Source organism: Desmodus rotundus, chromosome 7, assembly GCF_022682495.2.
Source record: "Desmodus rotundus isolate HL8 chromosome 7, HLdesRot8A.1, whole genome shotgun sequence".
Taxonomy (NCBI): domain Eukaryota; kingdom Metazoa; phylum Chordata; class Mammalia; order Chiroptera; family Phyllostomidae; genus Desmodus; species Desmodus rotundus.
The window spans coordinates 82636218-82650100 of record NC_071393.1 but is presented as its reverse complement, the minus strand read 5'-3'; the positions used below and the strand labels follow the sequence as shown (position 1 = coordinate 82650100).

The following is a 13883-nucleotide window of genomic DNA, read 5'->3' as shown; positions in this document are numbered from 1 at the left end:
ATAGACCACCAGAAAGAGAGAAATAATAGGTAGTTGAATAAATGTCCCCTTACGTCGAGGGGACAGAACTAGCTAGAGATGGAAACTTGGGTGTGACATTAGCATACTGAGTGAGTGAGTGAGAGTGTAGGGGGAGAAGACAAGTCCCAGGAAGCATTGTGAGCAACAGGTTTCTATAATTAGAGCACCTGGCTGATTGACTGATTATAACCTAAGGGCAAGGAAGATGAGCAACATGGGGAAGTTTTTTTTAGGGTTAGCATTAAATCCTGGGATAAGAGTTTAAATTTGGGACTGTTGGAGCACACGTGATATCTTATAGAACTAAGTGTATTTTTAGTTAGTTTTATCACGGCATTTTATTTTTATTTATAAAATTTTTCCTTTCCCTTTAATACATGGTAGGGCAAAAATAGGTTTACAGTTGTATGCAAAACACAATTTATTCTTGTATTGTTTGTTAATTATTGCATTATTTTCCACTTGAACAACTGTAGATATACTTTTGCCCCACCCTGTACAGCTTTTAAAGTATTTTATTATAAAAATATGTGCTTTTATAGAAAAATTTGAACATGTAGAAAATAAAATTGTTCACTCATAAATCCCACCAGCTAGAGATAGCCACTCTTAAGATTTAAGTGAGTTTCCCTGTATGCCTTCCTAGATAAATGGGCCAGTGATTGCACGATACCGTACTCTAATTCTAACACTGGGTGTTACTGTTATTTCATGTTAAATTTCTTGTAAAAACCATTTTAATGGCTGTACAAATGCATGTACCATACTTTATTTTACCATTTCCTACTGGCACAGTAATTTCTCTTTGGCGGATTGTCCACAAAATAAAAATTGGGGGGAAATTGATGTGAAAAGATGTTCGTTAGAGTACTTCTGGTCATCATTGTTCTATATAAATGACTTGTAGGTTAGTGTTACTGGCAGTTAATGAACTAAAATTTTTACATAGACCCTAACCCTGTTTTTACTTTGATTATTTTTCTTTTTGTGTTTTAATTACAAAGTAATGCATGTTTGCATTTTTTGAACAAGCAATACAAAAGTGTCTAAAGTAAACATGGAATGCCCTTTTCTAACACTTCCGCCCCTGCACCCACTCTGAAGGGGAAGCTACTTTGAACAGTTTATGTAGAGCTTCCAGATCTTTTTATGCCAGCTAGTACTATAAATAGTTGAATGTTTAGAGATGTTGTATGCAAAGCTGTAATAACATTGTGTCTCTTTGGAAATATTCTACAGCTCCTTTTTTATCAGGTTTATTGTAGCACCTTTCCTCCTCTCTCCATGATACTTATTGATGAGAAAGGGGGTGGTAGGTAAGGAAAGAATTCAACCAACAGATGCATTTATATTCCCTTTGAACAAATGCTCTGCCCTCACCATCTTGAGTTTCATTCTTTTTTTTTTTTTTTTTAAGATTTTATTTATTTACTTTTTAGAGAGAGGAGAAGGAAAGGAGAAAGAAAGGGAGAGAAACTTCAGTGTGTAAGAGATACATCTATCTGTTGCCTCCCGCAAGCCCCCAACCAGGGGCCTGGCCCACAACCCAGGCATGTGAGACCTTTCGGTTTGCAGGCCAGCGCTCAGTGCATTGGACCCCTCCAGCCACGGCTGTTTCATTCTGAAAAATTATGATCTTGAAAAAAAGTATGATTCTGCTTCACAGCAGCTACCTAGAAAGGGGAAGCTCATTGCAGCTCAATACAAAGCAGTAGTAAATGCCCTGGAAGGACAGACTCCAGGGCTCTGATCACATGGCATAGTAGCTAAATAAGGCAAAATTGCAGGAAAATCGATCAAGAAGTGTCTGAAAACTTAGGACAACTTTGGTTATACACGTCTCACTTTTGTAGTGTGGTGTCTTAATTTTATTAGGTGAAGACATTCAGAATATAAAGTAACACAGTAATAAAAAGAGTGGAATCTGCCTCCAGTCTGACTGTGTTGTAACTCCAACTTTGTTAATTATTAGCTGTGTGACCTAAGGCAAATTACTTAGCTTCTTAGTGTCTCAGTTTCCTTCAATGTAAAATGGGATAAAAATCATCCTGCTTAAGAGAATTGTTGTAATATAAGTAAAATGCTTAGAGTAGTGCCTAGTGCAACATAAATATGATAAATGTATTTGCTATTATTTAAGAAGCGGGGGGGGAGTCGTTTTGGTTTATTTGGTGGTTTGGCTGTTATTTTTCAGATCATTTACTAGATTTACGTTTTCCTGGTTTGGGTATTAAAACTTTGGTTTAAAAGGATTTGAGAGCTATCACAAGCTCAAAGGGAAAAAAACCTGTTAAATGCTGTCACTTTCCCACTGTCCACTAGATTCTTTAAATATGAAGAATGAATATTTGCTGAAATTTTAATGAAGCTAGTAGAAGAATATTATAAACTGCTGCCAAGAGAGAATCTATTTTTCTAGAAAACTAGCATCTTTGAAAGTTAAAGAATGTAATGCCTTCACAAAATTATTTCCCGGTTAAGGTTTTTGAAAAAAGAAAATCTCTCATTGCTTTTGTCTTACTTCCAAAGTCAAAATTAATTTAGCTTGCATGTTGTCATTTGTGGAATAAGGTATATATAGACAATATACTATAGGTTTTGGCATTAGTTCTGGCAAATTACTCAATGTCTTTAAATTGTCTCCTTGTCCATAAAATGAGGTTGGATCTACAGGCAGGTAGGAGATCATGTAATCCATTGTGGCGAGTTAGCCCAAGACTTGGTGAGGCAGCTGGATATTGAAATCAGATAAGGTTAAGCAGATGCTTGGATATTAGAACAAGGAACCTCAACAAGCCTGGTAAAACAGGGAGGAGACTGGGTATGGACCCAGTATAGGACAGAGCTGAAGGTCAGCCCTGGAGACTACCCTCGGGCAGTTACTGGCTCATCTCTTAGGGTAACAGAGTAATAATAATCCTTTTCTTCCTGTCCCCCTGCTTTCATTATCTTTATAGCATTGCCAGTTTCTGTTTCCAGAATATCACTTACGTAACTCCCAACTCAAAAGCTGCATTCTCCAAGCAGATACCTAAGAGTGTTCCAGTTGAAATTAAGTTCACCTTTCCCCATAATTTTTTTAGACTTTGTACTTTAAACACATTAACATTGCCTTGTAGTGTAGGTATTTATGTATGCCTCCCTCATTAAGTTATTAGCGCCCACGTGTTAGGAACCCACAGTGCTGACAACAGTGTTTATACACTGTGAACTCTCACTTAGTGTTATTGAAATTCTTCATGTAAAACAGCCATAATATTCAGTCCTCAATCTACTGACCTTTAGTCACTTGTGTGTGTGTGTCTACACGCTTCCTGATTGTGCTTCAGCAGCCCTCATAAAATTACCAAAATTCTTCTAAGGTATTGAAATAGTGAGGCACTTTAAAAACATTAGACTAGATTTACACGTCTGCAATCTTTATATATAATCATTTTTTGGAAGTGCCAAAAGTTTTTGCTACTGTTTTGAAGTAATCAAATATAAAACATGTAATATAAAATAAAGTCAGAATCAAAGGTGGTGGCATGTGTATTTATGCTGTTAACCATTTGGTTCATTCTAATGTCTGATATTAGAGTGGGGTACAAGCGGCAGAAAGCAGGTCTTCCCACGGGGGACTTCCAGACACCCTGGGTGGCCCTGGCAGCCTTTTCATGTTATTTCAACAGTCAAATTGCACCTCGTTTGTTCCTGAAACTTAAGACACTACATGGAAATACAATACTTTAGCATTTTACGGAGTCACTTAGAAACTCATTCCATGAATTTCTCTGATCAAAAGAAGTAACGGTTCCATAGGACTTCACTGAAATAATACTAATTTGGAAATCCTTATTGTATATTCTCTATAGCTTGAAGCTATATAACTCTATATTTTCTATGAACTTTTTTTCTAGAATGCTTCCAGAATACAGCATTTGGTTTCATTTATTTAATTTTACTCAAAGTCTTAGTTCTAATTAGTGTAAATGAAGGTGTATTTTCTCTAGAAAGAAAAATCAAGCAGTGGCATAATTACTTTGGCACATAAAACAATTAATGGGAATCATTTTAGGGGGGTTTTGTTTCTTTCTTTATAATTCTACATTGGTGAAGTTAGATTATGCAGACACCTCCAATGGGCAGTTTTACTCTGGGTGGGAAGTAAGTTTTTAGTTTATTGATACTGTAAACAATGGGTTTGTCTCTGTTAAATGTCACTAGTGCTTCTAATTATTTTTAGAAGTCACAAGCTGTGACTGACAGGTCAGAGTAGAGACTCTTAGCACAACGCCGCTTTCATATCAACAACTCTCCAGTTACCCCACTGTAATGAGTGTTTCATCAGACTTTCTGGAGATTGGTTCAGTTACAGATAAGCAGAGCTATCAGTAAATCATAGGTTTCTATATTGTTTTTATTGAAAAGTCAGTTTTTAAAAAAGTGAATACACAGCAGAGATGTTTACTTCTCAGTAAGTTGATTTTTGAAAAAAAATTTTTTTCCCCCACTCTGGGACATGCTTATTGATTTTAGAGAAGGAAAAGGGAGTGAGAGAAACACTGATTGACTCAGACTATGCCCCAACTGGGGACCGAACCTGCAGCCTTTTAGTTATAGGATGATGCTCCAACAAACTGAGCCACACCGGCCAGGGCTGAAAGTGTTGTGTTTTGTTTTTTTAACTAATGTATTTCTGTGTTTAGGGATTTGATTAAAGTGCCAATGAAGTACCTGCACATTCAGAAAGAAGAAGCATGTTCTAGCTTAGAGTATACAGGCTACTGTTTCATTAGATGACAGTTGCCAGGGTAACAGTTCTTGGTGAAGAAAGAGGGTTCCCCGCCATCCATTTCACTGAGGCTGCTCTGAGGTGACCTTTCACCCAGAGCTGCTAAATTGCTAGAAGAAAGAGGGGCTAAGTATATCTTCCATGCTTCTCCTTTCCCTCCTTTATTCAAATTGTGATTAAAATCAACTCTTCAACAACTTCATCTTATGCTTCATGTAGTGAAATGCTTAATAAATACGCTGCCTGTCTCGATCTGGCTTTATTTTCCTCCTAGAAGTGCTATGGATACGTAACTTCCTTCCCCTAGGGGGTATGTTTGGCACATAGAGGGCCTCAAAACTGTTCGGGGCCTGCGACGGCTCAGAGTGTCAGCAGGTCCGATCGTTGACGCCAGCTCCAGTACTTGAGACAGTTGTCGGCTGAAAGACTCAGTTCCAGTTTCTTCTTGTCTAGCAAGTGCTGAGACCCCATTTGGAAATCACTACTCTCTGACTCCGCTTCCAAAAAAACACAAAAACTTTTAGAATGAGTTTACAAAAATAGGAACATTTATCTTGCTGGTCTTTTCTTCTAATTCTTGATAAAAATGAGGCAAAAGTCCATCACAATACTGAAATTTAATCACTTATCTAAAAATCTTTGACTATTCACAAAGACATTAAGTACATTTTTCTATTTTTAAGTAATTTTATCTGAAGAACAGGGAAAAACACTGAAAACATTGAAGCTCTATCTTCTTTCCCAAATATAGAAAGCTTTCCATGGGAATATGGGCAGAGCTGAAGTGATCATTTGAGAAAAGTTTAACTGGTAATTCCTCTGAAGTTGGTCTCGAGCATATGTGTTCTTGATTTTGTTTTCAGGTATCTTTTGACCATTAATTACCTTCAAGTTATTTGTTTTTAGTAGAAATTTTTGTCATACAGTGTTTCCAAAATTTCACATATTTTAAATTATCTTACGGTCCTGTCAAAGATATCATCCAGGCTACACTGTCCCCGAGCCAGCGGGTATTCTCACAGGGACATGTGGGGTCACTCTTAGTTTTGCCAGGAGTGGACACTGACTGGCTGGAATAGTGCCCGGGAATAAGCACCACGAGTATCTTCCTTTTGCGGTGGAGCTCCCACTGCCGTGAAGGGCAGCATTCATGCAGGGAAGTGGAAATAGTGGAAGACCCAGAGAAAACTCATCAGATTGGCCTGCGGTCCAGTGCGGAGGCTTTTTGAAAGGTTCAGTGTCACTTTGACCGTGTCCTCGAGAGCGTGGATGCTGAATCAGTACATGCTCCAGAAGGAGTGTCAGTTCCATAGAGCACTCTGTCATTTAAAAAAATTGAGAATCCTTTTGCCACACTAGTGAATACTGAGGGCAAGTTGAAAATTTGCATTTTCTAACACTTACTCTTCTGCATAGATGATGGACCGCCCAGACTATGCAACAAGTGAAGAAAACCCTGAGGCAGCCAGTGAGCAGATTCTCCCGCAATAACAATATGTGGACCTGCCATCCGTGTCGGCTTATTTTCTGCAGAGAGGGTTTGACGTTTTAAATTGACTTTGAATTGACAATCTGAAAGAATCTTCAATGACAGACTTGCAAATACACATTTTTAAGAGCTGGTACTGACAATTATATCATAAGTAATTAAAATGCATTTGCTTTTAACTATGTTAAAGTTGTGCCTTCACATTAAATAAAAGGATATGATCTGTATAACTTTCAAATGTATTATATACAGTATATATATTTTTTAAAAGTATTAATCTATCCCTGTATTTTTCTTACTGAAATCAATTTCTTTTCAACTCTAATGATAGATAAAAATATTTCTGTCAAAGTGAATTTCTGAACAGATTTTACTGAAAAGAATTATGCAAATTTTATCCTCTATAGAAATAAATATTTAAGATTATGCAAGAACGCAGTTCAACAATGAAATTTTGGACTTTTATCACTGCAAAGGTTAGAAAAATATAATTTGGGAATATGTATTTGTGCATATTTTTATAGCGTAAATTAAAAAAATTTCCAGTTTTTTTTAAACTTGAGAACCTAAATTGCTTCAAATTGCTATGTATTATATTAGAATATTTTTCCAGATAGAGAGAAACATAATATATATAACTAGTCATTAAAAGGACCCAAAAACCGGCATCTGCAATTTTCCAGTGGTCTGTTTTGTCCTTGAAGGTATAGCTTAAATTTCTGTATTAACATTCAGTTTCAATATAGAATCTCTGATCTCTGAAGTTTGGTTCTGTTGCTGTTTCGGCTTGGTATTTTGTACAAAATTATATACTGATACATATGACTCATTGTTTGAGTGTAACCCCTAACAGTGCTCTCGGCCACCATCTTGATTCCTACTCCTTTTCTTCAAAGGAAACCACTGTTAACCTTTTAATATTTGGTGGGTACCGGAACACCAATATACCAGGTGTGCTTCAGAGGAAAGCATTGGAAACAAAAGACAAGAGACTGGGCATTAGTGTCAATTAAATTACATTACCAGAGTGTGAGTAAATGGTCTTAAGCGCAAGACACTGGTGTCTCAGTTTTCTCATCTGCAAAATGAGTGGGTTAGACCAGCAATTTCAACCTTTTTCATCTCACGGCACACAGAACTAATTACTAAAATTCTGCAGCACACCAAAAAATATATTTGCTGCCGAGCTAGCAAAAAAATAGGTATAATTTTGATTCACTCACACTGGACAGCTATTGTGTTGGCTGTTGTCATTTTTTAATTTGACAATCTAGGGAAAAGAGGTCAGTGTCCCTGACTAAATGGTCAGTATGGGTGTTTTAAAAATTCTGGTGGCAGACCAGTGTGCCTCTTGCAGCATACTGGTTGAAAATCAATGGGTTAAACCAGTTAATCACTCTGATACCTTCCAACTTGAAAAAACATCTTTCTCATTCTTTGCTAAATCTCAGATGTGACCTTGAACATTCTCCTGGGAGTCAGGGGTCAAATTACCTTTTCATTTTCTTTTATTTTCTCTAAGAAATTTCCAAATGACAAGTTATTGCAAAGGCAACAGATTTCTGCATTCTCTATTTAAATAATATTCAGGATATGTGAACAACTCTGTTTTCATTCTCAGGCCAACTGATTAAAAGATAAAGCTATTTATTGCCTTTTAAAATGGATCAGAGCTTTGGTATTTGAACTAAATTTAGCATTTGAGGAGTTAGATGCTTTTCTTTAATTGTTAACTTTCGCTGAGTAAATTGTAGAGAAGAGCTCCCTTGACAGGCCTCTTTCCACTTGACACACTGTGGACTGATGGGTAAATGACAAGTAAGTATCTGACAAGTGAAGGTTAATGTTAATTTTGTCTCCTGAATATCAAGTTTGAATTTTTTCCCAAAGAATCTAATTTATTTGGCAGACTCTGATAGAGAGAACAGATTAAGTGCACTTTTAAAGATCCAACTATATTTTCATTTGTAATATCAGTAAAATGTTTGCCAAAATATAGCTTTTTTAGTAAAATGATCTGCATTCTCATCCTAGCTTTGTGATATTCAAAAGCCTCAACCACAGTTTATGAAGAATGTTGAAGAAAATTTTACAAATAGAAATCTGAAATTTTGATTCTCTACTTTATCAATTAGTTACCAAGGAAGCAAAACTTTGTTCTAGTTTACTATTAAAATCTTACTGATTAAATACAAATAAATAGTGAAATTCCTTAAGTTTCTCCATCCTCAGTGTCTATTTTACATTGTACTTAAATAATTCTTCTACCAACCCAGCTGAAAATGCTTAGAGAAATTACAGTAAAGTACAGAAATGTTTTTTTGGGAATCAAAATAAAAGAAAGAGGAGATGAAAATTTGGCTTTAAAAGGCTGTATCATTTCTTACTCTCTTGCCTTCCCACCACCAATAACTTTAAGGAGAAGTTGTTTTATCACTAAATATGTCTTAAGAACATATTTAAAAACAAAAATAAGATATATTATATTATTACTTATTAAACAATGATTACTTAGAAATTCTCTATGAACATTTTTGTATCTTACGAGACAGAAATCACTAAATATCTCAAGTTGTAATGCAGACGATATTTTCATTTCAGTTTGGTTCAGCAAAGCTAAGAGGTTTATGAGGAAATACCTTCCTATCCTAATACATTACATTTTGTTCCAGCTTGTATTTCTTTTTAGATTAGCAATACCTTATTAGTAAAATCCATGATTTATTTCTCTTTGGAAAAAAATTATAACCCATCTGCTGTTGGCTTTCATGAAATTTTAATGTCCATAGAGATTTTGGTGAAATGGTACAATTTATAGTAAAAACAAATGAGCTCTCTAGTTTTCTTTTGTTTTTTCAATTTTTGCCTTAGGTGTAAGCAAACAGTATATTTATATTTGACTAAAAAATGTTTCAACTAATTTATTTAAGCTTGATCTCTAAAATTTTAGCCTCATCTCAACCAAGGAGATTCAAAAACATAAAGATTGCATTTCAGAATGGGGCGAGTTTGAAAGGCTGTATATTTTCCCATTAACAAGGAAAAGAGTTGAATTTATTCAAGGTAATGACAAATAAGAAATACTACCATTAAAAAAATTTATTTTCAGTGATTTATCCTAGAATATAATTCCAAACAGGTCGGGGTGAGTAACGCAAATAAAGTCAAAATACTGATTATAAATCACATTGTGCTTCCTGAAAGAAAACTATTTTATAAATTCAAGAGCTCTGAATCAAGTTACTCACCCTTTCAGAATTTGAAATAAATTGTGTAGTGCCCCGGATTTGGATTACTGAGTTTTCAGAGTGGACGAAATACTGACAGTAAGACACAGGCCACGTTGTGTTGGAGACCATGTATGTGAACTTGCTTGTTTGAAGTTTCTGTACTTAAGGGCAGCTTTTGTATTTACAAAAATGATCCCCAGGGAAAAAATGATTTCTTAAATTAAAATTTTAGAGTAGTCTTGTATTAATGGCAGTTAAGGGGCAAAAAAATATATCAAATACTTAATGTAATCAGGTATTTCTTTAATTATGCATAAAAACTTGTAAGCAACATTGCTTTGGAATATGGATTTTTAAAATAAATATCCAAAGTTTATGTGGTTGGTTTGCAGGATTTCCCAGTAGAAAAAGTCAATTTAAATTTGGTGGTTTATACCTTCTGTTGTATTTTGTTTAAATGAGAACCTTTTTAAAAATACATATGATTGAATTTTTACTTCTTAGATAATTGATTTGAGTGTGGAATTCTTTCTTTAACTCTTTGATATGTAAGTTAGTATAAATTAATACTTTATAATACTATCAGGCTTTATTTTTGTTATGGAACATGATTTAAAATTTAAAATTTTTTGAAGTGTAATTTTAGCAGTACTTTAAAGATCTTCAATATGTGCCAATACTGACAAGAAAAAGTTTTTTAATGTATTAAATTCATTATGGTATGCAATAAATTCTATTTTGAAATAAAATTTGAACTTGTTTATTTTGAATGGTGAAAAATAATTGAAAATGAACTAAAAGTGTACTAGGTCATCATGTTCACATAAGGTACAAATGGTAATAATTACTTACAAAATTGTGTGGTTACTTAAGTCTAGCAAATTATCCCTAAAAACTAGATTCCATAAGTGTCATTTCCTGGAAATTTATGTTTATACACAATAACCCTTAATAAATATTTACTGAATTAAAGTATAGACAGTTTTTACTGAGAAATGAGCATACCTCTTGTGATGAACATTCCTGGCATTTTTAACTTCGCTGATGTTGTTCCTACAAATTACTAAGATCCTACTGCCATCGCACTTCTTTTTAATTCAGCATGGTTGGCCCAGATAGGTTTCTGTAGTGTGTTTGTCTTGCCCACGTGCTGAGGAAGTCCTGTTCCCCCTGCCTGCTGCAGAGGAAGCTTGTTTCATCCGACAGGCCTGTGTATCTAGAAGGATGCATAAGGAATTGGGAAGAGTGGCTGTCTGTGGGAAAAGAGGGTAGTATGGTGGCTAGGGCACAGAGTAAGAAGGAAACATTTTTCGCTGTATACTCTTGTACTGTTTGCATTTTCTATCATATGCTTCTATTATGATTCAAAATACAAATTATAAAAAGCTATTGAATTATTTTCCTCATAACAGATAAACATACTAACAGATGGTTAAATAGTAAATTGTATCACTTTCCCTTACAATCTCTTGAAGTGGTGTGGTTGAGGAAAGTGTGGAGAGTCTCAGCATTCTACATGCAAATAATCACTCAAACACCATTTTCAGTGTGCTACCCATTCATGCCCTCACTTGTGACTGTTATCCTCTAGGCCACCTACCCCGTTTTACTCTTTACAGAAAACAAACCTCTGGTTTTCTGCCAGGGTCAGGGAGGAATAGTGTCCCCAGCTACATGAAGTACAAGAGGAATCTGTGGCTCTTCATGAATGATAGAATTAGAAAATAACCATTTTAGGGTGATCCAAGATGGTGGCAGAGCTAGAAGCTACACTAACCTCCTCCTAGGACCAAAACTGGAATTAGAACTAAATTTAGAAAAATCCTGAATAACCAATTGAACACTATCTGTAGAGAAGCCTTACACAAGGACAGATGGAAGAAACCACATCACCGCAAGGAGACTGGTAGGAAGTGCGGAGGCACAAGAGGGCTGGCTGGCCTCCCACAGGCAGCAGATAAAAGTCATGGAGGGCTATTTCAGCAGCCAAGGGGGTTCCTCCTGAGAAGTGTGGGGTCAAAACCTCAAGCTGGGCTCTCCAACCTAGAGCATCAGAACCAGGAAAGGATCTCAGATAACATCCAGCTGTGAAAAGCGGCAGGGCTTCTGTTTGCCAGGGAGAAATGGCTTGAGATGCAGAGAGCCTCTTTCAGGGCCAACACAAAATTTCATTTGCAGCCACTTAACTCTGGCTCTGGTGGAGGGAGGGCAGGCGGACTGGAGCCATGTCAGGAGAGTTGAGGGTTGGTGGCTCTGGAAAGGGAGCTGAAGGGTCAGCTGCCAGGATCCCTGTGCTGAGTCATTCCCGATACTGGAGAGGTCTTCTTCCTCAGGCAGAGCACTCCCCTTCATACAACATCAGCCTGGGTGGGAGCAATAGCCACACCTACAGGAATCCTCGCCCCACCCTGTGGAGCTTAAGCCAGCCACTGAGGAGTACTTCGGCAGGCACTTTCAGTGATTAAGACTGAAAGAAAGCGTGAAGGGGGTTGGGGGGAGTGTCGGACCTTTTGGAGCTGGGAGAATTTAGCTGACCCTCCCCTACGCCCAGTGCTGGTGAAGCTGGCCTTGATGCATACCTTAGTTCTTTCTGCACACACCCAGGCACAGCAGAAGGAGCCACAAGCTGTGGATCACTGATCGCTCCAAGCGATAGGGGAAATCAAGAGTTAAAGATTTTAATTCATGCACGTGGAAAGCTGTTATTCTAGGAACTAGAAGGCATGATCTATGTGACAGGAGATAGACAATTCAACCTTTGTGCCCGGGGAACCATGCTAGCAATGGAGATGGTATCTGAGCCATTGTGTTTCAGGGAGGGAATACAGGTAAATTGTTGATCGACAGATGAAGAAGTGCTAGGAAAATCACTGCCCAACTGAAACTCTTATCCGATTAACCTATTTTTCCAAATCCCTTACATACCCTTTCTTTGCCTTGTAAAAAGGTTGGCTTGAGATTAGATGTTAAGACAGTTTTTGAGAGTACATAGCCCACCATCTTCTCAGATCACCAGAATCTGAATAAAGCACCCATAAAGATTCACTCCTTAATCTCTCCTTACTGGCTCAGGTAGTGACAGGCAGAACAAGTGCCAAATTTTCCGGTTTCACAAACAGGTTTCCCTGTGCCAGTCACAGGCAACGTCTGATGCAGACGTGTGTCTACATGACACATATGTGTCATGTCGCGTAGACACCAGTTGTTGCAGATCCACATGACACATGGAAACAAACACAAAGAGGCAATGAAAATGGGAAGACAAAGACACAGGCCCCACGTGAATGGACAAGAGAATTCTCTAGAAGAGCTAAATAAAATGGAGGCAAGCAATTGATATAGAGTTTCTGGGACTGAGATACAGAGTTTAGTTAGTATAAGGATGCTCAACAGCATGAAAAAAAAAAGACACAAACAATAAAAAAGGACCAGTTAGAAATAAAGAATGCAATATCTGAAATAATACACTGGAAGAAATAAACAGCAGGTTAGATGAAGCAGAGGACTGAATTCAGCAATTTGGAAGACAAGGTAGGATAAAAACACCCAAGCACAGCAGCAAAAAGAAAAAAAAATTAAAAACATGAGAGTGTGAGGGATGTTTGGGACAAAATGAAGTGCAACAACATCTGCATCATAGGGATACCAGAAGAAGAAGAGGATGAGCAAAAAATCAAGAACCTATTTGAAAAAATAATGACTGCAAACTTCCCCAATCTGGTGAAGGAAAAACACAAAAGTCCAGGAAGCACAGAGAGTCCTAAACAAGATGGATCCAAAGAGGCCCACTCCAAGATATATCATAAGTAAAATGACAAAGCTTAAAGGGAAGGACAGAACCTTAAAAGCCACAAAAGAAAAAGTTACATACAAGGAAGCTCCCATTAGATGATCATCTGATTTCTCAACAGAAATATTTCATGACAGAAGGGTTTGGCATGAAATATCCAAGGTGAGGAAAAGTATGATCTACAAAAGCTACTTTACCCAGCAAAGCTATATTTAACAGTGTGCTTTAAGAAGAAGAAGAAAAAGAAAAAGGAAGGTAAAAACAGAGGAAAATAGTTAAAAAACAAAAAGGCAATAAATGCGTATCTATAAATAATCACTTTAAGTGTAAATGGCTTAAATGCTCCAAAAAAAGACAGGGTAGCTGAATGGATAAGAAAACAAGACCCATATATATGATGTTTCCAAGAGACCCACCTCAGAATGAAAGATATACACAGACTAAAGAAAATATTATGAACAACTAACTATATGCCAACAAACTGGACAACCTGGGCAAAATGGATAAATTCCTAAAAACATACAATCTTCCCAAACCAAATCAGAAAGAATCAGAGAATCTGAATAGACAAGATTACAC

General features: G+C 36.7%; 1 protein-coding gene across 3 annotated transcripts in view; it reads left to right on the top strand.

The window, feature by feature from the left end:
* Nucleotides 1-10263, top strand: part of SPPL2A (signal peptide peptidase like 2A) — a 54477-nt gene extending 44214 nt beyond the window's left edge. For all 3 annotated transcript variants that reach the window (XM_053927958.2, XM_071221975.1, XM_053927957.2), the window contains one exon: nucleotides 6212-10263. In XM_053927958.2, the coding sequence (XP_053783933.1) occupies nucleotides 6212-6286 (75 nt within the window). In that variant the 3' untranslated portion in view covers nucleotides 6287-10263. The remainder of the gene's footprint in view (nucleotides 1-6211) is intronic.
* The last annotated feature ends 3620 nt before the right edge of the window (nucleotides 10264-13883 follow it).